Source organism: Tursiops truncatus, chromosome 1 (assembly GCF_011762595.2).
Source record: "Tursiops truncatus isolate mTurTru1 chromosome 1, mTurTru1.mat.Y, whole genome shotgun sequence".
NCBI classification, from domain to species: Eukaryota; Metazoa; Chordata; class Mammalia; order Artiodactyla; family Delphinidae; genus Tursiops; species Tursiops truncatus.
In genome coordinates this window covers 28,989,092-29,016,844 of record NC_047034.1, presented here as the reverse complement: position 1 = coordinate 29,016,844, position 27,753 = coordinate 28,989,092, and the positions used below count along the sequence as shown (strand labels likewise).

The window sequence follows — 27,753 nt, the reverse complement described above, 5'->3', positions numbered from 1 at the left end:
ATAAATGTAAATATATAAAAAAATATAAATATATAAATGTAAATATATAAAATAAATGTAATTTATTTAAAAAACTTATTAGCAGTAAAGTAAGAGTGAAGGGTTTGGAACTGGATTGCTTTGGTTTGAATTCTTGCTTTGCCACTTCTTGGAAGGTGACCTTGGGTAAATTACTGATTTGTGTCTCAATTTCCTCCTTTGTAAAGTAAAGTGATGATAGTAGTATTTACAAGAAAGAGTTATTGTGAAAATTAAATGAGTTCATACTCTTTAATGCTTAGAAGAATACCTAGCATAGAGAAAGCCCTCAATACACTGAAGCTGTTATTATCATTAGTTTTATTTCTCTTAGAATAGATTTAAGGCAATCATTGATAGCAATAATCTGATTTCACTAGAAAACTTCACAAAATATAAAGCTAATGGGTTGGATTGAGTCTGATACTTATAATTCTTCATGTAACCATTAGCCTCACCCACGACTTTGCTCAAATGAAAAAATCTGTTCTAACGCACGGAAATTGTTGTGTGATGTGTTATGTCTCATGAGGTAAACCAAAAAAAAGGCCCACATAATCCAGCACAGTTGAAAGGAAAACTAATTTAAAGTAGATGATTTAAGTGTAACAACATGATCCCAAATAGCAAGAACTAAGGGGAAAGGGTGGACAAAGTAAGAGACAGCATTTGTGCCTACGTGTAAAGAGGAGACAGTGAAATGGTGGGTGTTGATGTAAGAGAAGTAGGTGAGCAGTTGACATATAGATGCAGGGGAGCTAATGGGATGCTAAACGTTCTTGCAGAAGAGTTTTAAACTCCACCCCCTCTCCAGCTATGTCTCTTCTCTAGCCCATCAATGAATATAGTCTCTTCCAGGAGGAAAATAGGAAAGACTGTTAAGAGAAATTAAAATTAAAATGAGACATTTTAGTTTTTAAGAGTTTGGTTTGGCAGTGAAAGATGAGAAAATGGCAACTTTGGGTTAATTCATACATGAATCCCAAATTGCCAGAAGTGAAATGAAAATTTCAGACTCTGCCAACTTAATCGTCAATATAAAGAATATGAGAATCATCACCAAATGCCTAATTCCTCTACAGGTTAGTGAGTATTCTATTTTATAAGAGAGAAGAGCAGCAATAGGATCTGTTCTAGTTTTATTTTTCAATATTATCTTTATTTGGAAGATGGAGATTATATCCATCCTTAGGTAGCTATGAAAAATGAAGTAGTGTATATATAAAGCTATTACCACAGTGCCTGGCACAGAAATAGAGTAGCCTTTTGGAAAAATTGACACAAAGATATCTTCCCCACCTCTTCCCAAATCCCTGACCTCAACAGAGTCTAACCTGCTATTAAGTTTACAAACAACAGAAGAAAGCAGATTTCCACAAAAGAAGTCCACGTGGGAAGTCCTTGGTGGCTTACTCATTTTGTTAAAGCCTGCAACCTTCCCCCCAACCCACCCAAGGCTGTCCTCCCCCAGAGACTGTTTCCATGGGCAGCTGGCGAGTGTGACCCTTCACCAATCCTCACTTTAAGGGGCTATTTGGAAAGCTCAGCACTTTTTCACAGTTTCCCTCTCCGTGAATGTATTATGAATTATAAAATGAGTTTAGTTTTAAGTTCTTATAAAACATTTATTCCATACTTAAGAAATAGCATGTTAATTCATTTAGGCTTTTAAAAGCATAACTTTGCTGGTATATTTGAGTTGAAGGACAGAAATCTAAGAAGTCCACTTTGTTTACTCTCCCTCTCATTATGTGGTTCAGGAGCTGAGAACAAACCAGCATGGGACAAGGTCAGAGGGATATCTCTTCTAGACAGACCTGGAGGGCTCAGTGGCATGCAATGGCAATAGTGGAGAGGTTGTAATTCTCCAGCTCCTACTGAGAATGACATTAAAGGAAGCATAAGGAGTTGACTTGTCCTTAAGAAAGGAGCTTGATTAGTCATGAAACAGAGAACCAGGTCCAGGTACTTGCCCACTTCTTCCTCTGGTCTTCTCTATAACTGAAGGGAAACCAGCTACCACTTAGGAATGTGTAAACAGGGAAAGATCATAAAATAGCTTGTATTCTTCATATGAATAATAGGAAATAACTTGAACCTTATCTTTGCTCTGTATTTACCATGTTTAAAATGGGGAAATTTTCATATTTTATGATGATCCATTTCAAAAGGAAATAATATCCAAATGGCTATACAGATTGAGAATAAACATTTAAAAGATCAACCTACTTTCCTACAAAACAAACAACTAATAGCAAAGACAAAGGAAGGATCCTCATGCAGAGAAACCAATACTTGAATATATGTATGTCTGTCTATCTAAGGGAAGGAGTAGAAGGAAATAAAGTAAACAAAGATAACTTGTTCAAAAACTTGGAGAAAAATGTCATTAAACCTCAATAATTCAAACCTCACTCAAGTGAAATTCATAGAAGTTTAAACCCTATCAGCTAATAACAGTTAATAATAAAGAAAATAAAATTTAGTGGTGGGAAGATGCATTTTCTTTAAAAAAAAAAACAACAAATGATGCTCAAGTTAAAAACCACTTAGCGGGGGGGGGGGAGGAATCAAGATGGTGAAATAGGAGGATGTGGAATTCACCTCTCCCTCCAAGTACATTAAGAATACACCTACAAATGGAACAAGTCTCACAGAGCACCTGCTGAACACAATCAGAGGACCTTGGACACCTGAAAGGACAAGAAAAATCCCCACACAACCAGGTAAGACAAAAGTAAGACAAAATAAAGACAAAAAGAAAAGAGGAGATGGGATGGAACCAGAGCCCCTGGTGGGGGAACTGAAGGAGAGGAGAGGTTCCTGCACACTGGGAAGCCCCCTCACTGGTGGGGAAATCAGCTGGGACAGAAGGGGAGCTTTGAGGGCTCAGAGGAGAGCACAGCAACCAGTCTATGGCAGGCAGGACACAGTAAGACCTACACGGATGGTCTGTGCTATAGCCCTGTGTGCCACAGCCTGAGACATGTCTGCTGGTGTGGATGGGGGCTGGGGGCTGGGTGCTGGAAAGTGGGGTTTGGAGAGCAGACCCAAGGAGGGGACAGCTGTTGGCTGTGAAGAGACAGCCTGAAAGGATGAGAGGAAGGAGCTCCACAACTGGGAACGTTCGTGGAAGAAGCGCAGGCCGCCATAGAAGCAGGGTGCCACTGTTGAGTGGCGCGCAAGGGGTGGGGCCGCCACTGCAGCCCCCTTCCCCATGTGCTGGCCCCTGCCTCCATGGGCACTAGGAGGGGTGCCCACCTGAGCAGGCGTGCGTGCCCCACCTATTGCTGCCTCTGCTCTGCCTGCCTGGGTAGGTGTGTGTGCTCTGTCTGGGGCAGCTTTGGTAGAAGCTCCTGGTGGGAGGCACACATGCAGAGGTGGGGCTGAAACCACAGGTGAGCCCCAGGGGCCATGCAACTAAGGAGGAAGAGTTGAAATTTCTCCTTGCGGCTGTGGGAACTGTGGATTTACAGCCTCGCTTCTGGCTTTGTAAACTCAGTGCCTGTGGGGTAACCAAATGGATGAGTGCTCCCACAGCTGAGACGGGTCTAGCTTTAGTGGCTGTAGGCTTTGTGGGCACATACATGTGGGGATTGGACCAGGCCAAAATCTGAGCTGCCTTCATAGCTCCCACAGCAGGTCCAGCTACACAATTACTGCAGTCCTGGAACCTGACTTCAGTGGATCTGCACAGGTGGCCTGGTAAAAACAATGCCTGAGATACACCAGGGCCAATTGCCAGCATACCCCTCGTTAGGCGGGGCTGAGAGCACGTCCAACAACAGTGTAATCTGTGAGCCAACATGGGGTGAAAAGTGACAAAACAGAGTACACTCACAGGTGAACAGCTACAAAGGAGGAAAACTCAGTGGCTTCCTTCCCAGTGGGAGTGCTCTAATCCTACCTACCTCGCGCCATAGATCAGAAACACAGGTCAGAAACAGATCTTGGGGCCTCTAGTCCAACAACTAGGGAGCAGACCCCACATCTGACAGGGCAGTGACAACCACAGAGCAAAGGGGAGGCCCTGCTCAATATCCAGTGCAAGCTCTGGTCACCGCAACATCAGTCATACCTCCTGTAAAGGGGATAATGGCCAGCATACACTGAGGAAAGAGGTAGCAGACGTTCATTCTAAAAACAGCCCTCGCACCAAAAAAATATTAAACCTACACAGGCTACACAAAAACTTTCCCACATAAAAGTAGCCCTCCAAGAGAGTCTGAGGGTCAAGGATTGGGAGGAGGAACCCCCAGAACATTTGGCTTTGAAGGGCAACTGGGTCTGAGCATAGGAGTTCCACAGGGTTGGGAGAAATAGACTCCACTCATGTGCACTGGGACCCAGGACAAAGCAATACCTCCATAGGAACTGGTGCTAGACCTAAGTAGGGGTCTTAGAGGGTCTCCTGGGGAGGCAGAGGTTGGCTTTAGCTCACTATGGAGGCAAGAACACTGGTGGTAGAGGCCCCAGGGGATATAGATCAGTGCCGAAATGGAGGTCCCCATTTTGGCACCAAGACCCAGCCCCACCCAACAGCCTGTAGGCTCCAGTGCTGGGACACTCGGGCCAAACAACCAGCAGGTTGGGAACACAGCCCCACCCATCAGCAGACAGGCTGCTTAAAGTCATATTGAGCTCACAGCTACCTCAAAACACACCCCCTGACATAGGGTGTCAAGAATGAAAAGAAATGAAGAAAGTCTCAGAGATGTCTGGGACAATGTTAAACGTACCAACATTTGCATTATAGGGGTCCCAGAAGGAGAAAAGAAAGAGAAACGACCTGAGAAAACATCTGAAGGTGTTATAGCTGAAAACTTCTTTAACATGAGAAAGGAAACAGTCACTCAAGTCCAGGAAGTGCAGAAGTCCCATACAGGATGAAGCCAAGTATGAACACACTGAGACACATATAGTAGTGTGTATCTGTTAATCCTGTACTCCTAATTGACCCCTCCCCACCCCTTTCCCCTTTGGTAACCATAAGTTTGTTTTCTAAGTCTGTGGGTCTGTTTATGTTTTGTAAATAAGTTCATTTGTATTATTTTTTTAGATTCCACATGTAAATGATATATGATATTTGTCTTTCTCTGTCTTACTTAGTATGATAATCTCTGGGATCATCCATTTTGCTGCCAGTGGCATATTTCATTCCTTTTTATGGCTGAGTAGTATTCCATTGTAGATATCCATTCATCTTCTTTATCCATTCATCTGTTGATAAGGTTGCTTCTATATCTTGGCTATTGTAAATAAATCTGCTATGAAGATTGGAGTACAAGTATCTTTTTGAATTCGAGTTTTTATTTTTTCCAGATAGATTCCCAGGAGTGGGATTGCTGGATCATAATGGTAGCTCTATTTTTAGTTTTTTAAGGAACCGCCATACTGTTCTCCATAGTGGCTATACCAATTTACATTCCCACAAACAGTGTAAGAGGGTTCCCTTTTCTCTACCCCCTCTCCAGCATTTATTATTTGTAGACTTTTAGATGGTGGCCATTCTGACCAGTGTGAGGTGATACCTCGCAGCGTTGATTTGCATTTCTCTAACAATTAGCAATGTTGAGCATCTTCTCACTTGCCTATTGGCCATCTGTATGTCTTCTTGGAGAGATGTCTGTTCAGGTCTTCTGCTCATTTTTTCATTGGGTTCACTGTTTCTTTGATATTGAGCTATATGACCTGTTTGTATTTTGGAAATTAATCTCTTTTTGGTCACATCATTTGCAAATATTTCCTCCATAAATATCAGTTGAGTGGGGCATGAATAAATGAATCTGTATCATTGAACAGACTATGTCCTGAAATTTGATTCAAAAAATATGGTTGTGAACCCCCCTGCTACCCAGGTGAGTACCACAGCCCTCTGGCTTCTGCTTGCCTGGCCGAGATGTAGGGACTTGTCATTGCTGGGTAGCCCAAAAGGCGGACAGGAAAGAAGGGCTTTCTGATTTGCTGGTAGAGGGTTGAGTTTCTGAGTTCGCACAGGGCACTGGCTGGCTGTGCAGGCTTCAGTGTGACATGAATTAGGACCTGTTGCAGCCTGTTCCCACCCCACCCTCACTGGGCCTGGGAGGTTCAGCCCAGGTGGGAGTGAGCTGCCCTCCACTGCCTGACACACAGGTGACTCCCCACCTCTGGCACTCTGCGCTTCCTGGGAGGCAAACCTTCAGTGCGGGCCCAGCTGTGTGTGGCTTGGGGCACTCCTAGCGCAGGTTACATCTTATATATAGAAGAGTTAGGACAAGAAACCTGAAGGGAAAAGAGCATCAAATCTCTTCAAGGCCAATCAGATTCCAAATATGATTCCTCAGAAATTTGGGACAGGAGCCTTTGACCACCCTAAGTAGGAATGATATGAGTGTTCCAGGGAATGCTACAAGAGAAAAGGTCATGTGAAGACACAGTGAGAAGGCCACCACTTGCAAATTGAGAAGAGAACTCACCATAACCAACCCTGATGGCCCCTTCACCTTAACTTTTGGCCTTCAGAATTCACCCTTTTCTAAAAAAAAAGATAGTGTTACCCCTGAGGGAGAGGAACACGAGGGCAGAGTAGAAGGATGTGAGCTCACCCCTCTCATGAAAACAACAAAATCACAACTAATTGCTGAACAACCATCAACAAAAACACTGCAAACTACCAAAAAAGATATTCTACATCCAAAGACAAAGAAGAGATGAGAAGGTAAGAGGGGCACAGTTGCAATAAAATCAAACCCCATACCTGCTGGGTGGATGAGCCATAAACTGGAAAATAATTATATCACAGAAGTTCTCCCACAGGAGTGAGAATTCTGAGCTCCATGTTAGGCTCCCCAGCCTGGGGGTCTGGCATCAGGAGGAGGAGCCCCCCAGAGCATTTGACTTTGAAAGCCAGCAGAGTTTGCAGCAACTCCACAGGACTGGGGGAGAGAGAAACTCCACTCTTGGAGGGTGCACACAAGGTGTTTTATGCACCAGGACCCAGGAAAGAAGCAGTGACTTAATAGGAGCCTGGGCCAGATCTACCTGCTAGTCTTGGAGGGTCTACTGGAGAGATGGAGGGGGGTGGCTGTGGCTCACTATGGGGACAGAGGCACTGGTGGCTGTGGTTCTGGGGAGTGCTTATTGGTGTGAGCCCTCCTGGAGGCTGCCATTTTCTGACCAAGACCTGACCCCACCCAACAGCCTGTAGACTCCAGTGCTAGGATGCCTCAGGCCAAACAACAAACCAGATGGGAACACAACCCCACCCATCAGGCAGCCTAAATCTTCCTGAGTCCACAGCAGCCCACTAAACACACCCCGTGGCATGGACCTGCCCACCAGAGAGACAAGTCCCAGCTCCACCCACCAGTGGGCAGGCACCAGTCCCTCCCAAGAGAGAGCCTGCACAAGCCTCTTAGACCAGCCTCATCCACCAGGGGGCAGACAGTGGCAGCAAGAGGAACTACAACCCTGCAGCCTGTGAAACGGAAACCAGAATCACAGAGAGTTAGACAAAATGAGATGGCAGAGGAATGTGTCCCAGATGAAGGAATAAGATAAAACAACAGAAAAACTAAGTGAAGTGGAGATAGTCAATCTGCCTGAGACAGAATTCTGAGTAATGATTGTAAAGATGATCCAAGGACTCGGGAAAAGAATGGCTGCACAGAGCAAGAAGTTACAAGAATATTTTAGCAAAGAGATAGGAAATATAAAGAACAAACAAACACAGATGAATAATACAATAACTGAAATGAAAACTACATTAGAAGGAATCAATAGCAGAATAAATGAAGCAGAAGAATAGATAAGTGAGGTGAAAGACAGAATGGTGGAAATCACTTCTGCAGAACAGAATAACTAAAAATGAATGAAAAGAAATGAGAAAAGTCTGAGAGACCTTCAGTACAACATTAAACACACCACTTTCACATTATATGGGTCCCAGAAGGAGAAGAGAGAGAGAAGGGGCCTGAGAAACTATTTGAAGAATTATAGACAAAAACTTCCCTAACACGAGAAAGGAAACAGTCACCGAAGTCCAGGAAGCACAGAGAGGCCCAGGCAGGATAAACCCACGGAGGAATATGCTGAGACATATAGTAATCAAATTGACAAAAATTAAAGACAAAGAGAAAATATTAAAAGCAACAAGGGAAAAGCAACAAATAACAGACAAGGGAATTCCCATAAGGTTATCAGCAGGTTTTTCAGCAGAAACTCTACAGCCCAGAAGGGGGTAATATAATGTATTTAAAATGATGAAAAGGAAAAACCTACAACAAAGAATACTCTACCCAGCAAGGCTCTTGTTCAGCTTCGATGGAGAAATCAAAAGCTTTACAGACAAGCAAAAGCTAAGAGAATTGAGCACCACCAAACCAGCTTTACAACAAATGCTAAGGGAACTTCTCTAGGTGGAAAAGAAAAAGCCACAACTAGAAACAAGAGAACTACAAATGGGAAACCTCACCAGTAAAGGCAAACATACAGTAAAAGTAGGAAATCATCCATGTACAAATATGATCTCAAAACAAGCAATCTTGAGAAGAGGAGAGTACAAATATAGGATATTGGAAATACATCTGAAATTAAAAGACCAGCAACTTTAAAAAACCTTGATTATATATAGATTGCTATATAAAAACCTCAGGATAACTGCACACTGAAAATCTACAATGGATACAAACACAAAAAAAGAAAAAAGAATGCAAGTACAACATAAACTTAGTCATCAAATCATAAAGGAAGAGATCAAAAGAAGAAGGGAAGAAAAAAGACCTACAAAAACAAATCCAAAAGAATTAACAAAATGGCAGTAAAAACATACTTTTGTTAGTTACCTTAAACAAAAATGGATTAAATGCTCCAACCAAAAGACATAGACTGGCTGAATGGATACAAAAACAATACCCATATATATGCTGTCTAAAAGAGACCTACTTCAGATCTAGGGACATATATAGAGTGAAAGTGAAGAGATGGAAAAAGGTATTCCATGCAAATGGAAATCAAAAGAAAGCTGGAGTAGCAATACTCATATCTTACAAAATAGACTTTAAAATAAAGACTGTTACAAGAGACAAGGAAGGACACTACATAATGATCAAGGGACCAATCCAAGAAGAAGATATACCAACTGTAAATATATATGCACCCAACATAGGAGCACCTCAATATATAAGCCAAATGCTAACAGCTGTCAAAGGGTAAATCAACAGTAACACAATGCTAGTGGGGGAATTTAACACCCCACTTACACCATTGGACAGATCACCCAGACAGAAAGTCAATAAGGAAACACAGGCCTTAAATGATACATTAGACCAAAAGGACTTAATTTATATTTATAGAACATTCCACCTGAAAGGAGCCAAATACACTTTCTTCTCAAGTGCACATCGAACACTCTCCAGGATAAATCACATATTGGGCCACAAATCAAGCCTTGGAAAATTTAAGAAAACTGAAATCATATCAAGCATCTTTTCTGACCACAAAAATAGATTAGCAGTATACTACAGGAAAAAGAAAACTGTAAAAAACACAAACACTTGGAGACTAAACAATATGTTACTAAACAACCAATGATCACTGAAGAAATCAAAAAGGAAATAAAAAAATACCTAGAGATAAATGACAACAAAAACATGACAATCCAAAACCTGTGGGAGGCAGCAAAAGCAGTTCTAAGAGGGAAGTTTATAGCAATACAATCTTACCTAAGGAAACAAGAAAAATCACAAATAAACAACCTAACCTTACACCTAAAGCAACTAGAGAAAGAAGTACAAACAAAGCCCAAAGTTAGTAAAAGAAAAGTAATTGTAAAGATTAGAGCAGAAATAATGAAATAGAGATGAAGGAAATAATAGAAAAGAGCAATAAAACTAAAAGCTGATTCTTTGAAAAGATAAACAAAATTGTTAAACCTTTAGCCAGACTCATCAAGAAAAAAAGGGAGAGGGCTCAAATCAATAAGATTAGACATGAAAAAGAAGTTACAACCAACACCACAGAAATACAAAGGATCATAAGAGACTACTACAATCAACTATATGGCAATAAAATGGACAACCTAGAAGAAATGGACAAATTCTTAGAAAGGTACAACCTTCCAAGACTGAACCAGGAAGAAATAGAAAATATGAACACACCAATCATAAGTACTGAAATTGAAACTGTGATTTTAAAACTTCCAACAAACAAAAGTCTAGGACCAGATGGTTTCACAGGTGAATTCTATCAAACATTTAGAGAAGAGTTAATATCTATCCTTCTGAAACTCTTCCAAAAAATTTCAGAGGAAGGAACACTCCCAAACTCATTCTACAAGGCCACTATCACCCTGATATCAAAACCTAACAAAGACACCACAAAAAAAGAAAATTATAGGCCAATATCACTGATGAACATAGACTCAAAATTCCTCAACAAAATACTAGCAAATGAAATACAACAACACCTTAAAAGGATCATACACCATAATCAAGTGGGATTTATCCCAGGGATGCAAGGATTCTTCAATATATGCAAATCAATCAATGTGATACACCACATTAACAAATTAAAGAATAAAAAACTTATGATCATCTCAATAGATGCAGGAAAAGCTTTTGACAAAATTCGACACCAATTTCTGATGAAAACTCCCTAGAAAGTTTGCATAGAGGGAATCTAACTCAACATAATAAGGGCCATATATGACAAACCCACAGAAAACATCATTCTCAATGTTGAAAAACTGAAAGCATTTCCTCTAAGATAAAGAACAAGACAAAGATGTCCACTCTAGCCACTTTTATTCAACATAGTTTTGGAAGTCCTAGCCACAGCAATCAGAGAAGAAAAAGAAACAAAAGGAATCCAAGTTGGAAAAGAAGTAAAACTGTCACTGTTTGCAGGTGACATGACACTATACATAGAAAATCCTAAAGATGCTACCAGAAAACTATAAGAGCTCATCAATGAATTCAGTAAAGTTGCAGGACACAAAATCATTACACAGAAATCTCTTGCATTACCATACACTAACAATGAAAGATGAGAAAGAGAAATTAAGGAAACAATCCCATTTACCATCACATCAAGAAGAATAAAATACCTAGTAATAAACCTATCTAAGGAGGCAAAAGACCTATATTCAGAAAACAATAAGATACTGATGAAAGAAATCAAAGATGACATGCACAGATGGAGAGATATACCATGATCTTGGATTGGAACAATCAATATTATCAAATGACTAAAGCAATCTACAGATTCAATGCAATCCCTGTCAAATTACCAATGACATTTTGCACAGAACTAGAAAAAAAAAATCTTAAAGTTTGTATGGAAACACAAAAGACCCTGAATAGCCAAAGCAATCTTGAGAAAGAAAAACAGAGCTGCAGGAATCAGACTCCCTGACTTCAGAGTATACTGCAAAGCTACAGTCATCAAAACAGTATGGTACTGGCACAAAAACAGAAATATAGATAAATGGAATAGGATAGAAAGTTCAGAGGTAAACCCACGCACCTATGGTCAACTAATCTATGACAAAGGAGGCAAGAATACACAATGGAGAAAAGACAGTCTTTTCAATAAGTGGTGCTTGAAAAACTGGGCAGTTATATGTAAAAGAATGAAATTAGAACACTCCATAACACCATACACAAAAATAAACTCAAAATGGATTAAAGACCTAAATGTAAGGCTGGATGCTATAAAACTCTTAGAAGAAAACATAGGCAGAACACTCTCTGACATAAATCAAAGCAAGATCTTTTTTGATTCTCCTTCTGGAGTAATGAAAATAAAAACAAAAATAAACAAATGGGATCTAATTAAACTTTTGCACAGGGCTTCCCTGGTGGCGCAGTGGTTGAGAGTCCATGGGCTGATGCAGGGTACATGGGTTTGTGTCCCAGTCCGGGAAGATCCCACACGCCATGGAGTGGCTGGGCCCATGAGCCATGGCCGCTGAGCCTGCGTGTCCGGAGCCTGTGCTCCACAATGGGAGAGGCCACAACAGTGAGAGGCCCGCGTACCGCAAAAAAAAAAAAAGTTTTGCACCGCAAAGGAAACAATAACAACATGAAAAGCAACCCACAGAATGGGAGAAAATATTTGCAGATGAAGCAAAGGACATGGGATTGATCTCCAAAATATACAAACAGCTCATGCATCTCAATAACAAAAACAACAACAACAAACAACCCAATAAAAAAAAGTCTGGAAGATCTAAATAAATAGACATTTTTCCAAAGAAGATGTATAGATGGCCAAAAAGTACATGAAAAGATGCTCAGCATCACTATAATAATGATAAATTATTGCACTACAATAATCAGATCTAATAATTTGCATTATTAGAGAAATGCAAATCAAAACTACAATGAGGTTTTACCTCACAGCACTCAGAATGGCCATCACCAAAAAAATCTACAAACAATAAATGCTGGAGAGAGTGTGGAGAAAAGGAAACACTCCTACACTGTTGGTGGGAATGTAAATTGGTACAGCCACTATGGAGAACGTTATGGAGGTTCCTTAAAAAACTAAAAATAGAACTACCATATGATCCAGCTGTTGGGCATACACCTGGAGAAAACCATAATTTGAAAAGATACATGCACCTCAATGTTCATTGCAACACTACTTACAATAGCCAGGACATCGAAGCAGCCTACATGTCCATCGACAAAGGAATGGGTGAAGAAGATGTGGTACATATGTACAATGGAATATTACTCAGTCGTAAAAAAGAACAAAATAATGCCATTTACATCAACATGGATGGACCTAGAGATTTTCATTCTGAGTGAAGTAAGCCAGACAGAGAAAGACAAATATCATGATATTGCTTATATGTGGAATCTAAAAAAATGGTACAGATGAACTTATTTACAAAACATAGAGTCACACAGGTAGAAAACAGTCTTATGGTTACTGGGGGGGAAGGGGGAGGGATAAATTGGGAGATTGGGATTCACATATGCACACTACTATATATAAAATACATAACTTAATAAGGACCTACTGTATAGCACAGGGAAATCTACTCAGTACCCTCTAATGACCTATATGGGAAAATAATCTAAAAAAAAGTGGATATATCTATATGTATAACTGATTCTCTTTGCTATACAGTAGAAACTAACACAACATTAGAAATCAACTCTGCTCCAGTAAAAATTTTTTAAAAACTACTTAGCAGAATTTACATATAATTAATATTGTTACAGAACCAATTTTATCTATTTAATATGGGAGATCCAGATGAAAATTTCTGGGCAAAAGATACTTATTGGTTAATTTTTTGTAAGTACAAAAAAAGCAAAAGTTAGACCCAGAGATTTCCATAAATTAGACTATTTTTCTCTAAATACTCTAAATTATTGAGGTTTTATACTATCTTTGCCTTACTTATTTCTGAGGTGCTGATGTTGCTGTAATCACTATTTTTATACGTGTGTTTGAAGGGCCATCAGACACAAGATAAACAGAATCAAAATTTATATTTTTCATATCAGAATTAATATTGGAAGAAATTTGCTTAAAACATTCAATACTGAAACTCAACTCTGAGCTGACGTCTACTTTTCTTTAAAATGGATGCAATAATAGCGTTTACCTCATAGGATCATTGTGAGGTTTTAATTAAATAATCCATTTACATGGCTTAGAACACCTTGCATTCAATATAAGCTAGTTATCGTTGCAATTATTATTATTTATACTATTATTTTATTCAGAATCATTTTTATATCAGTAGGTAGCACCTAATTTTCTGAGCAAATATAAAATAAACAATGTTTTGTCATAATCTTTGATGGTGCTTTCAATTCCAAAATGAATTACGGCATTTTCTTTCAGTGTCCCCTCCTCTGCTGGGGAGGGAGACTGTCTTATTAGAGATACCAAGTACTTGGCCCTTGAGACTGGGCTACTGACTGTGACTCCTCCTCACATGCAAAACTAGAAAACCACCTTAGATAAGTTGTGCTTTGGCTCCACACTATTCCATGGAGAGGGCAATAATTGGGTTTTTAGTATTTCATTTGCCCATTTCTTTTACAGCTGAGCACTTTTATTTGCCTCACACATTAAAAGAGGAAAACTAGATGGAATATGTGTGCATGAAAGACGGTAGTTTAAGAAGGAAAAGAGTGGAAACTGGGAGGCAAATGGTTAAAGGCCTGAAGCTAACAGTACAAATATAATATTACCCTCTGTCAGATTTATCCCACGTGGTGTTTTCTTTCAAGCTATGGCCATTGTGTGTCTGCACATCAGTGCTTTTTTCCCATAGGAATAAATAGAAGTGCAGTAGAATTCAATGTCATTTCAGGGATCCTAATATTAAAAGAGCTCAGGTAAAACATTGTGTGTGGGCTCTGTGCATGCATGGTTGACTGGTCAGTCTTCTTATGCATCCAATGATGAAGAACTTCCAGCCACTAGTTGACAAATGGGAAGAAGGTGATTTATAATCCTCCATGGATCACCTTTGGCACAAATAAATACATGAAAATTAAAAGACTGTTCAAGTATATTTTCAAGATATTTGAAGTTAATTATTTGCAAAGGGAAAGATGAAGACATCTTTATCTTAAGATTTTTTAAAGGGATAAAACTATTATTCTACAATATGTGATCCTAGACTGAATTTATGTTTTCCTGTTTCTCATAGATTATGTGATCTCATCCTGAAAATTTACCTTTGTGTAATATAAATTACACACAAACATGTTCTAAAGAATCTTGGAGTAGCATCTGAGTTATAAAAGTGCTGAAGCAATGGCAGTTCTTTTGGTAAAATGATTCTGACAAAGAAAGGTTTATCATTTCATTTTAAATGAAGGTGAACCTACTAAAACTATGCAAAATAACAAAAGCTGTAGGTTTAATTTCCCTCAACCACAGTAGAGGTGACTGAATGCTTTATGGAGGTGGTAGGTTTTTTTGTTGTGTTTGTTTTTTTTTTTGGAGGTGGTAGTTTTGATGCTGACAGAACACTGACTTTATGTAATGAAAAGATTACCTGTCCCAGGGACTGCCAGTCCAAACCAGCACTGCCGATGTAAACATGCTGTTTGTCCACAATCCAGAAGGAGGACTGCAGCCGGCCCTTGTTGTAGGCAGTCATGTTCATGTAGGTCACTTCAGCTCCTAGGAGTTCAAGGAAATCCCAGTCAGCCTCTGTGTCAAGGCCATGAACATGCAGTCAGTCATGTACCGGCAGAAATACTCACGGTTTGCATCCATCACAGTTGGCATTCAGGGAAGCCAAATATTTACATTAGTTAAGTGCAGAGAGGACCCTCAAGGAGTTACTTTATTCCCAAAGAGAATACAAAGGGAAAAAAAAAGAATAAGTTTTTCCCTATGTATAGCTCCACATGGTGACAAGATCATGGCTTCTCAAGTCAGATCTGACTCAAATCCCCGCTCCTTGATTTATCACTCAAATGGTGAGATAGGAGTGCCATGCTCTTTTTTCTTTTACTTTTGGGATAACTTTCATACAATTTTGCAATCAATAAAAGATCAGTCTTGCTTAGTAATATGCCTTTCCTCAATAAGAAACTGGCCTTCTTTTTCTTTATTGAAGTATAGTTGATTTACAATGTTGTGTTAGTTTCAGGTGTACAACAGTGATCCAGTTATGTATATACATACATATACATACATACATACATACACATATATATATATATATATTTCAGATTCTTCTCCATTATAGGTTATTATAAGATATTGAATATAGTTCCCTGTGTTATACAGTAAATCCTTGTTGTTCATAGGAACTGGCCTTCCTATACTTTCTGTATGTTAATTTCACCTTTTACCCTTTCACTTGCCTTAACTTCTTTGTTTCCCTCTTCATTATTTAATTTGGATTTGGTTTCTTCCTAGCCTTTCTTTATCTGATAATTCTTAATATCAGCAACGGGGTTATTCAAGACTTACAGAAATGTAAGGTCAACTAGGTCACCCAGACTATTGTTAAAACCAAAAAATTCACTTTAAGATCTGAATTTAACCAATTGTTCTATGCATCATGTGTCATAATCAGTTGTCAAGCTGCTATGTACTGCTGCCTCAGGACTATGTGTTTACAGCTTCTCAAAAGGAACATATACAGGGGGACCTTCAAGATGGCAGAAGAGTAAGACGTGGAGATCACCTTCCTCCCCACAAATACATCAAAAATAGATCTACATGTGGAACAACTCCTACAGAATACCTACTGAACGCTGGCAGAAGACCTCAGGCCTCCCAAAAGGCAAGAAACTCCCCACATACCTGGGTAGGGCAAAAGAAAAAAGAAAAAACAGAGGCAAAGGAATATGAATGGGACCTGCACCTCTGGGAGGGAGCTGTGAAGGAGGAGATGTTTCCACACACTAAGAAGCCCCTTCACTGGTGGAGATAGGGGGTGGGCGGGGGAAGCTTCAGAGCCATGGAGGAGAGGGTAGCAAAAGAGGTGCAGAGGGCAAAATGGAGAGATGCTCTCACAGAGTATCAGTGCCAACCAGCACTCACCAGCCTGAGAGGCTTGTCTGCTCACCCGCTAGGACGGGTGGGCGCTGGGAGCTGAGGCTCAGGCTTTGGAGGTCAGACCACAAGGAGAGGACTGGGGTTGGCTGTGTGAACACAGCCTGAAGGGGGCTAGTGCACCACAGCTAGCTGGGAGGAAGTCTGGGAAAAAGTCTGGAGGTGCCTAAGAGGCAAGAGACCATTGTTTCGGTGCGCGTGAGGAGAGGAGATTCAGAGCACCACCTAAATGAGCTCCAGAGATGGGCGCGAGCTGTGGCTATCAGCGCAGACACCAGAGTTGTGCATGAAATGCTAAGGCTGCTGCTACAGCCACCAAGAGGCCTGTATGGAAGCACAGGTCACTATCCACACCTTCCCTCCCAGGAGCCTGTGCAGCCTGCCACTGCGAGGGTCCTGTGATCCAGGGACAACTTCCCTGGGAGAACACTTGGAGCGACTCAGGCTGTTGCAACGTCATGCTGGCCTCTGCCGCCGCCGGCTCGTCCCGCATTCCATACCCCTCCCTCCCCCGGCCTGAGTGAGCCAGAGCCCCCTATTCAGCCTCTCCTTTAACCCACTCCTGTCTGGGCGAAGAACAGACACCAAAGGGCGACCTACACGCAGTGGCAGGGCCAAAACCAAAGCTGAACCCCAGGAGCTGTGTGAACAAAGAAGAGAAACAGAAATTTCTCCATGGAGCCTCAGGAGCAGTGGATTAAATCTCCACAAACAACTTGATGTACCCTGCATCTCTGGAATACCTGAAGAGACAACGAATCATTCCAAAATTGAGGCGGTGGACTTTGGGAGCAACTGTAGACTCGAGGTTTGCTTTCTTCATCTAATTTGTTCCTGATTTCATGTTTATCTCAGTTTAGTATTTAGAGCTTACTATCACTGGTAGATTTGTTTATTGATTTGGTTGCTCTCTTCCTTCATATATATATATATATATATATTTTTTTTTCTTTTTCCCTTTTTGTGGGTGTGTGTATGTATGCTCCTTTTTGTGATCTTGTCTGTATAGGTTTCCTTTTACCATTAGTCCTAGGGTACTGTCTGTCTGTTTTTTTTTTTCTTTTTAGTATAGTTTTTTAGTGCTTGTTATCATTGGTGGATTTGTTTATTGGTTTGGTTGCTCTGTTTTTTCTTTTCTTTTTTTTTTTTTACTTTTTTTAGTTTAATAATTTTTTTTATTTTAATAACTTTATTTATTTATTTATTTTTCTTTTTATTTCTTTCTTCTTTTTTTCCTCCCTTTTCTTCTGAGCTGTGTGGCTGACAGGGTTTTGGTGCTCTAGCTGGGTGTCAGGCCTGAGCCTCTGAGGTGAGAGAGCCGAGCTCAGGACTTTGGTACACCAGAGACCTCCTGGGACCATGTATCAATCGGTGAGAGCTCTCCCAGAGATCTCCATCTCAACACTAAGACCAAGCTCCACTCTACGACCAGCAATTACCAGTGTTGGACACCCCATGCCAAACAACTAGCAAGACAGGAACAAAACCCCACCCATTAGAAGAGAGGCTGCCGAAAATCATAATAAGTTCACAGACAAAACACACCATCGGACGCAGTCCTGCCCAACAGAAAGACAAGATACAGCCAGGTCAACCAGAACACAGGCAGCAGTCCCCTCCACCAGGAAGCCTACACAACCTACTGAACAAACCTTACCAACTGGGGGCAGACACCAAAAACAACGGGAACTATGAACCTGCAGCCTGCGAAAAGGAGACCCCAAACACAGTAAGTTAAGCAAAATGAGAAGACAGAGAAAAACCCACCAGACCAAACAAATGAGGAGGCAGTCTACATGAAAAAGAATTCAGAGTACTGATAGTAAAGATGATCCAAAATCTTGGAAGTAGAATGGCAAAAATACAAGAAATGTTTAACGAGGACCTAGAAGAATTAAAGAGCAAACAAACAATGATGAACACCACAATAAATGAAATTAAAAATTCTCTAGAAGGAATCAATAGCAGAATAACTGAGGCAGAAGAATGGATAAGTGACCTGGAAGACAAAATAGTGGAAATAACTACCACAGAGCAGAATAAAGAAAAAAGAATGAAAAGAATTGAGGACAATTTCAGAGACCACTGGGACAACATTAAATGCACCAATATTCGAATTATAGGGGGCCCAGAAGAAGAAGAGAAAAAGAAAGGGACTGAAAGGGAAAAACCTACAACAAGATTACTCCACCCAGCAAGGATCTCATTCAAATTCTATGGAGAATTCAAAAGCTTTACAAACAAGCAAAAGCTAAGAGATTTCAGCACCACCAACCTACCTTTACAACAAGTGCTAAAGGAACTTCTCTAGGCAGGAAACACAAGAGAAGGAAAAGACCTACAATAACAAACCCAAAACAATTAAGAAAATGGTAATAGGAACACACATATCGATAACTACCTTAAATGTAAATGGATCAAATGCTCCAAAGAAAAGACATAGACTGGCTGAATGGATACAAAAACAAGACTCGTATATATGCTGTCTACAAGAGACCCACTTCAGACCTAGGGACACATAGAAACTGAAAGTGTGGGGATGGAAAAAGGTATTCCATGCAAATGGAAATCAAAAGAAAGCTGGAGTAGCAATTCTCGTATCAGACAAAATAGACTTTAAAATAAAGGCTATTACAAGAGACAAAGAAGGACACTTCATAATGATCAAGGGATCTATCCAAGAAGAAGACATGACAATGGTAAATATTTATGCACCGAACATAGGAGCACCTCAATACAAAAGGCAAATGCTAACAGCCATAAAAGGGGAAATCAACAGTAACACAATAATACTAGGGGACTTTAACACCCCACTTTCACCAATGGACAGATCATCCAAAATGAAAATAAAGAAAGAAACACAAGCTTTAAATGACACATTATACAAGATGGTCTTAATTGATATTTATAGGACATTCCAACCGAAAACAACAGAATACACTTTCTTCTCAAGTGTTCATGGAACATTCTCCAGGATAGACCATGTCTTTGTTAAAAATCAAGCCTCAGTAAACTTAAGAAAATTGAAAAGGTATGAAGCATCTTTTCCAACCACAACACTATGAGACTAGAAGTCAATTACAGGAAAAAATATGTAAAACATGCAAACATATGGAGGCTAGACAATACACTACTCAATAAACAAGAGATCACTGAAGAAATCAAAGAGGAAATCAAAAAATACCTAGAAACAAATGACAATGAAAACACGACGATCCAAAACCTATGGGACACAGCAAAAGCAGTTCTAAGAGGGAAGTTTATAGCAATACAATCCTACTTCAAGAAGCATAAACATCTCAAATAAACAACCTAACCATATACCTAAAGTAGTTAGAGAAAGAAGAACAAAAAACGCCCAAAGTTAGCAGAAGGAAAGAAATCATAAGATCAGATCCAAAATAAATGAAAAATAAATGAAGAAAATGATGGCAAAGATCAATAAAACTAAAAGCTGGTTCTTTGAGAACATAAACAAAATTGATAAACCATTAGCTGGACTCATCAAGAAAAAAAGGGAGAAGACTCAAATCATTAGAATTAGATGAAAAAAGAGAAGTAACAACTGACACTGCAGAAATACAAAGAATCATGAGATATTACTGCAAGCAACTATATGCCAATAAAATGGACAGCCTAGAAAAAATGGACAAATTCTTAGAAAAGCACTACCTTCCGAGACTGAACCAGGAAGAAAGAGAAAATATAAACAGACCAATCACAAGTACTGAAATTGAAAGTGTGATTAAAAACCTTCCAACAAACAAAAGCCCAGGACCAGATGGCTTCACAGGTGAATTCTGTCAAACACTTAGAGAAGAGCTAACACCTATCCTTCTCAAACTCTTCCAAAATATAGTAGAGGGAGTAAAACTCCCACAAAAACCAGACAAAGACTTAATAAAGAAAACTACAGGCCAATATCACCAATGAACATAGATTCAAAAATCCTCAAGAAAATACTAGCTAACAGAATCCAACAGCACACTAAAAGTATCATACACAATGATCAAGTGGGGTTTATCCTGGGAATGCAAGGAATCTTCAATATAAGCAAATCAATCAATGTGATACACCATATTAACAAATTGAAGAATAAAAACCATATGATCATCTCAACAGATGCAGAGAAAGCTTTTGACAAAATTCAACACCTGTTTATGATAAAAACCATCCAGAGAGTAGGCATAGAGGGAACTTATGTCAACATAATAAAGGCCATATACGACAAACCCACAGCAAACATCATTCTCAATGGTGAAAACGTGAAAGCATTTCCATGAAGATGAGGTACAAAGCAAGGATGTCCACTCTCACCACTATTATTCAACGTAGTTTTGGAACTTTTAGCCACAGCAATTATAGAAGAAAAACAAGTAAAAGGAATCCAAATCGGAAAAGAAGAAGTAAAACTGTCACTGTTTGCAGATGACATAATACTATACATAGAGAATCCTAAAGATGCTACAAAAAATCTACTAAAGCTAATCAATGAATTTGGTAAAGTAGCAGGATACAAAATTAATGCACAGAAATCTCTTGCATTCCTATACAGTAATGATGAAAAATCTGAAAGAGAAATTAAGGAAACATTCTCATTTACCATTGCAACAAAAAGAATAAAATACCTAAGAATAAATCTACCTAAGGAGAAAAAGTCCTGTATGCAGAAAACTATAAGACACTGATGAAAGAAATTCAAGATGAAACAAACAGATGTAGAGATATACCATGTTCTTGGTTGGAAGATTCAACATTGTGAAAATGAGTATACTACCCAAAGCAAACTACAGATTCAGTGCAATCCCTATCAAACTACCAATGGCATTTTTCACAGAATTAGAACAAAAAATTTCACAATTTGTACGGAAACACAAAAGACCCCGAATAGCCAAAGCAATCTTGAGAAAGAAAAATGGAGCTGGAGGAATCAGACTCCCTGACTTCACACTATAATAGAAAGCTACAGTAATCAAGACAGTATGGTACTGGCACAAAAACAGAAATATAGATCAATGGAACAGGATAGAAAGTCCAGAGGTAAACCCACACACATATGGTCACCACATCTTTGATAAAGGAGGCAAGAATATACAATGGAGAAAAGACAGCCTCTTCAATAAGTGGTGCTGGGAAAACTGGACAGGTACATGCAAAAGTATGAAATTAGAACACTCCCTAACACCATACACAAAAATAAACTCAAAATGGATTAAAGACCTAAATGTAAGGCCAAACACTACAAAACTGTTAAGAGGAAAACATACGCAGAACATTCTATGACATAAATCACAGCAAGATCCTTTTTGACCCACCTCCTAGAGAATAGGAAATAGAAACAAAAATAAACAAATGGGACCTAATGAAACTTAAAAGCTTTTGCACAGCAATGGAAACCATAAAGAAGACAAAAAGACAACCCTCAGAATGGGAGAAAATATTTGCAAACGAAGCAACTGACAAAGGATTAATCTCCAAAATATACAAGCAGGTCATGCAGCTCAATATCAAAAAAACAAATAACCGAATCGAAAAATGGGCAGAAGACCTAAATAGACATTTCTCCAAAGAATATATACAGATTGCCAACAGACACATGAAAGGATGCTCAACATCGCTAATCATTAGAGAAATGCAAATCAAAACTACAGTGAGGTATCACCTCACAGCAGTCAGAATGGCCACCATCAAAAAATTTACAAACAGTAAATGCTGGAGCTGGTGTGGAAAAAAGGGAACCCTCTTGCACTGTTGGTAGGAATGTAAATTGATACAGCCACTATGGAGAACAGTATGGAGGTTCCTTAAAAACTAAAAATAGAATTACCATATGACCCAGCAATCCCACTACTGGGCATATACCCTGAGAACACCATAATTCAAAAAGATTCATGTACCACAATGTTCATTGCAGCTCTATTTACAATAGACAGGACATGGAAGCAACCTAAGTGTCCATCAACAGATGAATGGATAAAGAAGATGTGGCACATATATACAATGGAATATTACACAGCCATAAAAAGAAACGAAATTGCTTTATTTGTAGTGAGGTGGATGGGCCTAGAGACTGTCATACAGAGTGAAGTAAGTCAGAAAGAGAAAAACAAATACTGTGTGCTAACACATATACATGGAATCTAAAAAAAAAAAAAAAAGAAAAGGTTCTGAAGAACCTAGAGGCAGTACAGGAACAGAGATGCAGATGTAGAGAATGGACTTAAGGACATGGGGATGGGGAAGGGTAAGCTGGGACGAAGTGAGAGAGTGGCATGGACATATATATAGTAGCAAATATAAAATACATAGCTAGTGGGAAGTAGCCTCCTAGCACAGTGAGATCAGCTCGGTGCTTTGTATCCACCTAGAGGGGAGGGATAGGAAGGGTGGGAGGGAGATGCAAGAGGGCGGGGATATGGGGATATATGTATACGTATAGGTGATTCACTTTGTTAACAGCAGAAACTAACACACCATTGTAAAGTATTTATACTCCAATCAAAATGTTAAAAAAAAAAAAGGAACATATAGTTCACTGAATACAAAGCCACTTAAGTGAATTTCCGGTAAAGGTCCATTTCTTTTTTTTTTTTTTTTTTTTTTGCGGTACGCGGGCCTCACTGTCGTGGTCTCTCCCGCCGCAGAGCACTGGCTCCGGACACGCAGGCCACAGGCCCAACCGCTCCACGGCATGCCGGATCCTCCCGGACCGGGGCACGAACCCGCGTCCCCTGCATCGGCAGGAGGACTCTCAACCACTGCGCCACCAGGGAAGCCCTAAAGGTCCATTTCTTTAAAAGAACAATCTACATGTATATATTTAATGTACTAAACTATTCAATTTCACATATTCAGTATTAATAAAGAAAATGTATTCTGGTGGGCCTTTTCTTTGTCAAAATCTTCACTACAAGAGGAAGACGTAATATCATATGCCTAAGGCTACATTCCAGGATACAGAAAGAAGATTGATTTACACTATGAACTTAATCTGTAACTCTTGGGAAAATGTATGCATCTGGGCTCCTGTGGCAGGAGGATAAAAAAAGAGGCCATGGGGCTGGGAGAGGATGTGCGGTGAAGAGAGCATCCAGGAAGTTTTTCTCTGTGGGTGGAGCAAGTTCATTATCCTAGATAATTGCAGGCACATGTTCCTTAGCCTTCAACCATCCTGGAAGAGTAACTTCCCAGAGGTATGGAAGAATGTGAATGTCCAAAGTGGGTAGTTACCATGGCAATTATGGAGAGACCCAAATCTGCACAGAGGGTGTGGTACCCCCAGAGACAGCTGCCAGTGCTCCTAAGTGGATGAAGAGCAGCATTTGTCTTTGGAGAGTGCTGCCATTGCAAAGTACCACAAACCGAGTAGCTTAAAACAACAGAAACTTGTTCTCTCTTAGCTCTGGCGGTTAGAAGTCGAAAATGAAGATGTCAGCAGGGCCGTGCTCCTTCTGAAACATAGAGGATAATCCTTTCTTGCTTCTTCCTAGCTTCTTGTGGCCATCAATCTTTGGCATTCCTTTGCTAACAGATGCATTACTCCAATCTCCCCACTTCTGTTGTCACATGGTGTCTTCCTCTTATGTGTCTTTGTTTTCTCCTCTTCTTATAGTGACACTAATTATGCCGGATTAAGGGCCCATCGTACTACAATATGATCCTATCTTAATTAATTATACCTGCAAAAAACCCATTTCCAAATAAGGTCATATTCTGAGGTACTAGGGGGTAGGTCTTTAACATGTCTTTTGGGGACACACAACTCAATCCATAACAGAGATCTTGGCCACTTTAACTGGCTATGCTCTTCAACAGCACTAGGCTCACCAGCACTAACGGAAGCATCTTCTCATCTCTGGAGGAAGAGAATCAAGGTGATCTTGGATTTGCTTCAGAGTCTACCTTAAACATGTGCCTCTGTCAGGCCTTCACCTGCCTTCTCATTCTGCCTAGAAACTCTAATCTTCTGTGACATTGGCTGGCTCTCACTTCCTGGCCTGGGATATGTGCATTGGGCTATTTATTAGCTCTTAGACTCCCCACATATTCTTGCTCAGGTCCCGAGCCCCAGCCCACTGGCCCACCTGAGTGGACACTGAGCCTATCTGAAAGACTCACTGAGGATTATCCCTTTCAACCTCTTCATCCCACACTGCATAGCCATCTCCCTAAAAGTACTATGTTAATTTACTTGGCAGTTTAGCCTAAAGAGTGTGATTTCAGGGACCACAGGCCTGTGTATCCCTGCAGTCAGAGTATCTACGGTTACTTATTGATGCCTAAAAGTATTCAGTAAACCTTTACTGAATATCTAGTATATACCAAATGTTACATGAAATTATGGACAAAAGAGCAAAAGTGGCTGATTCAAATTCAAGCATACCAGGGTGTGGCCACAATGGTGGGAAGACCCTGAGCTCACCTCCTCCCAAGGGCACACCAAAATTACAACTATTTACAGAGTAACTATTGATGAGAAAAATCAGAAGGCCAGCAGAAAACATCCATAACTAAAAATATAAAGAGGGAACCACAGTGAGACTCGTAGGAGGGGTGGAGACACGGTACAGTCAAGACCCATACCCTGGGGTGGGTGACCCACAAAAGGGAGGATAATTACAACTGCAGAGGTTCTTCCCAATGAGCAGGTGATCTGAGCTCCAAATCAGGCTCCCCAGCCTGGGGGTCCTGCACCAGGAGGACAAGCTTGCAGAGCATTTGGCTTTGAAGGCTGGAAGGGCTTACTTTCAGGATAGTCAGAGGGCTGTGGGAAATAGGGACTCCACTCTTTAAGGGTGCACACAAAATCTCACATGCTCTAGGACCCAGGGCAGAAGAAGTGATTTGAAAGGAGCCTGGTTCAGATCCACCTGCTGATCCTGGAGAGTCTACAGAAGAGGCAGGAGGTAACTGGAGCTCACCCTGGGGACTCAGACATTGGTGGCAGCCATTGTGGGGAGCTTTATCTGCCACTTGGGCACCACTCCTGGCAAGAGTCGTTTTGGAATCCTCCCTTGAGCTTATTAGCACTGGAACCTGACCTCACCCACTGGATGGTCAGCACCAGTACTGGGATGCTTTAGGCCAAACAACTAGCCAGGCAGGGACATAGCTCCACCCACCAGGAGGCCTGCTGTCTTAAGTCCCCTGAGCCCAGAACCACCCTGGGACCCAGCCCTGTCCACCAGAGGCCCCAGGACTCTAGGACCAAGCCCTGCACACTAGCCTTAGGACTGCCAGGGCCCTGCACCCAGAGACACCAGTTCTGCCAATCAGTGAGCCAGCACTAGCCCCAGGATCTGGCCTCACCCACCAACGGGCAGGCACCAGCCCCGCAATCCCCTGGGCCTGGCCCTGCCCACCAGCAGTCACACACAAGTCCCAGGACCATCACATCCCAGCAGCCTCCTGTATCAGGACCCAGCCCTGCCCACCAGCAGAACAAAACCAACTCCAAGACCTCCAAGGCCCTGCAGGCAGCAGCCTCATGGTCCCCCCAATCAGCAGCCAGTAGTTTCTGCACAAGGGAGGGCCTGGCAACCAACCAAACTGGAGGCCAGACACTTACCAGGCTGCCCACAGTAGTCAGTCTGCCATAACAGAAAGACCTGCACAGCCCACATAGGGAGAACCCCTACAGCATTTACCTCTGGTAACCAAAGGGGAGTATATTACTGGGATGCACAGAACATCTTTTATAAAAGATTACTTCTCCAAGGCAGGGAAACATAATCAACCTGCCAAATACATAGAAGTACAAACACCAAATTAGGCAAAATGAGGTGACAAAGGAATAAGTTCCAAATGAAGGAATAAGATAAAACCCCAGAAGAACTAAGTGAAGTGGAGATAGGCAATCTATCCAAGAAAGAGTTCAAGGTAATGGTTGGAAAGATGTTCAAAGAACTCAGGAGAAGAATGGATGAACACAGTGAGAAGTTTAACAAAGGTTAGAAAATATAAGAAAAGAACCAAACAGAGCTGAAGAATATAATAACTGAAATGAAAAATACACTAGAAAGAATCAGCAGTCGATTAAATGATACAGAAAAACAGATCAGCAAGCTGGAAGACAGAGTAATGGAAATCACTGAAGCTGAACAGAAAAAAGAATAATAAGAAGTGGGGACCATTTACAAGACACCTAATGTTCACATACTAACGTTCACATAATAGGGTTCCCATAAGGAGAAGAGAGAGAGAGAAAGGGGCAGAGAACATATTTGAAGACATAATAGCTGAAAATTTCCCTAACCTGGGGAAGGAAACAGGTTTCCAGGTCCAGGAAGCACAGAGGGTCCTAAACAGGATCAACCCAAAGAGGACCACACCAAGACAAATTGTAATTAAAATGGCAAAAATTAAAGATAGAATATTAAAAGCAGAAAGGGAAAAGCAACAAGTTAGTTACCCACAAGGGAACTCCCATGAGGCTATCAGTTGAATTTTCAGCAGAAACTCTGCAAGCCAGAAGGGAATGGCACAATATATTTAAAGTGATGAAAGAGAAAAAGCTACAATTAAGAATACTCTACCTGGCAAGGCTTTCATCAGATTTGATGGCAAGATCAAAAGTTTTACAGACAAGCAAAAGCTAAAAGGGTTCAGCACCACTAAGGCAGCTTTATAGTGAAAGGTTAAAGGGACTTCTCTAAGAGAAAAAGAAAAGGTCACAACTAGAAACATGAAAATTATGAAAGGAAAAATCTCATTGGTAAAGGCAAATATATAGTAAAGGTCGTAAATAAGCAATGTATAAAGGTAGTAGGAAGGATAAAAGACAAAAGCAGGGGGTACTGGATGAAGGTAGTCAAAAGGTACAAACTTCCAATTGTAAGATAAATAAGTACTAGTGATGTACAACATGATAAATTAACACTGCTGTATGTTAGAGATGAAAGTTTTTACAAGCGTAAATCCTAAGAGTTCTCATCACAAGAAAAACTTTTTTTATTTCTTTAATTTTGTACCTATATGAAATGATGGATGTTTAGTAGACTTACTGTGATAATCATTTCATGATGCATGTAAGTCAAATCATTATGCTGTACACCTTAAACTTATACAGTACTGTATGTCAATATGTCAATAAAACTGGAAGAACAAAAAACAAATTCAAGCATACCAAATAAAGTGCAAATTTTAAAATGATCAGGATCTGCTCCAGCCCTGCTGTTCAGATAGCAAGGGGGCACTGAATATCTGAAA

At 40.4% G+C, this 27,753-nt stretch overlaps 1 protein-coding gene across 1 annotated transcript in view; it reads right to left on the bottom strand.

Moving 5' to 3' along the window:
* The window catches only part of PLD5 (phospholipase D family member 5), a 491,541-nt gene that overhangs the window by 85,624 nt on the left and 378,164 nt on the right, over positions 1–27,753 (bottom strand). The window contains exon 5 of the mRNA XM_033851914.2: positions 15,029–15,156. Within this exon, the coding sequence (XP_033707805.2) occupies positions 15,029–15,156 (128 nt within the window). The remainder of the gene's footprint in view (positions 1–15,028; positions 15,157–27,753) is intronic.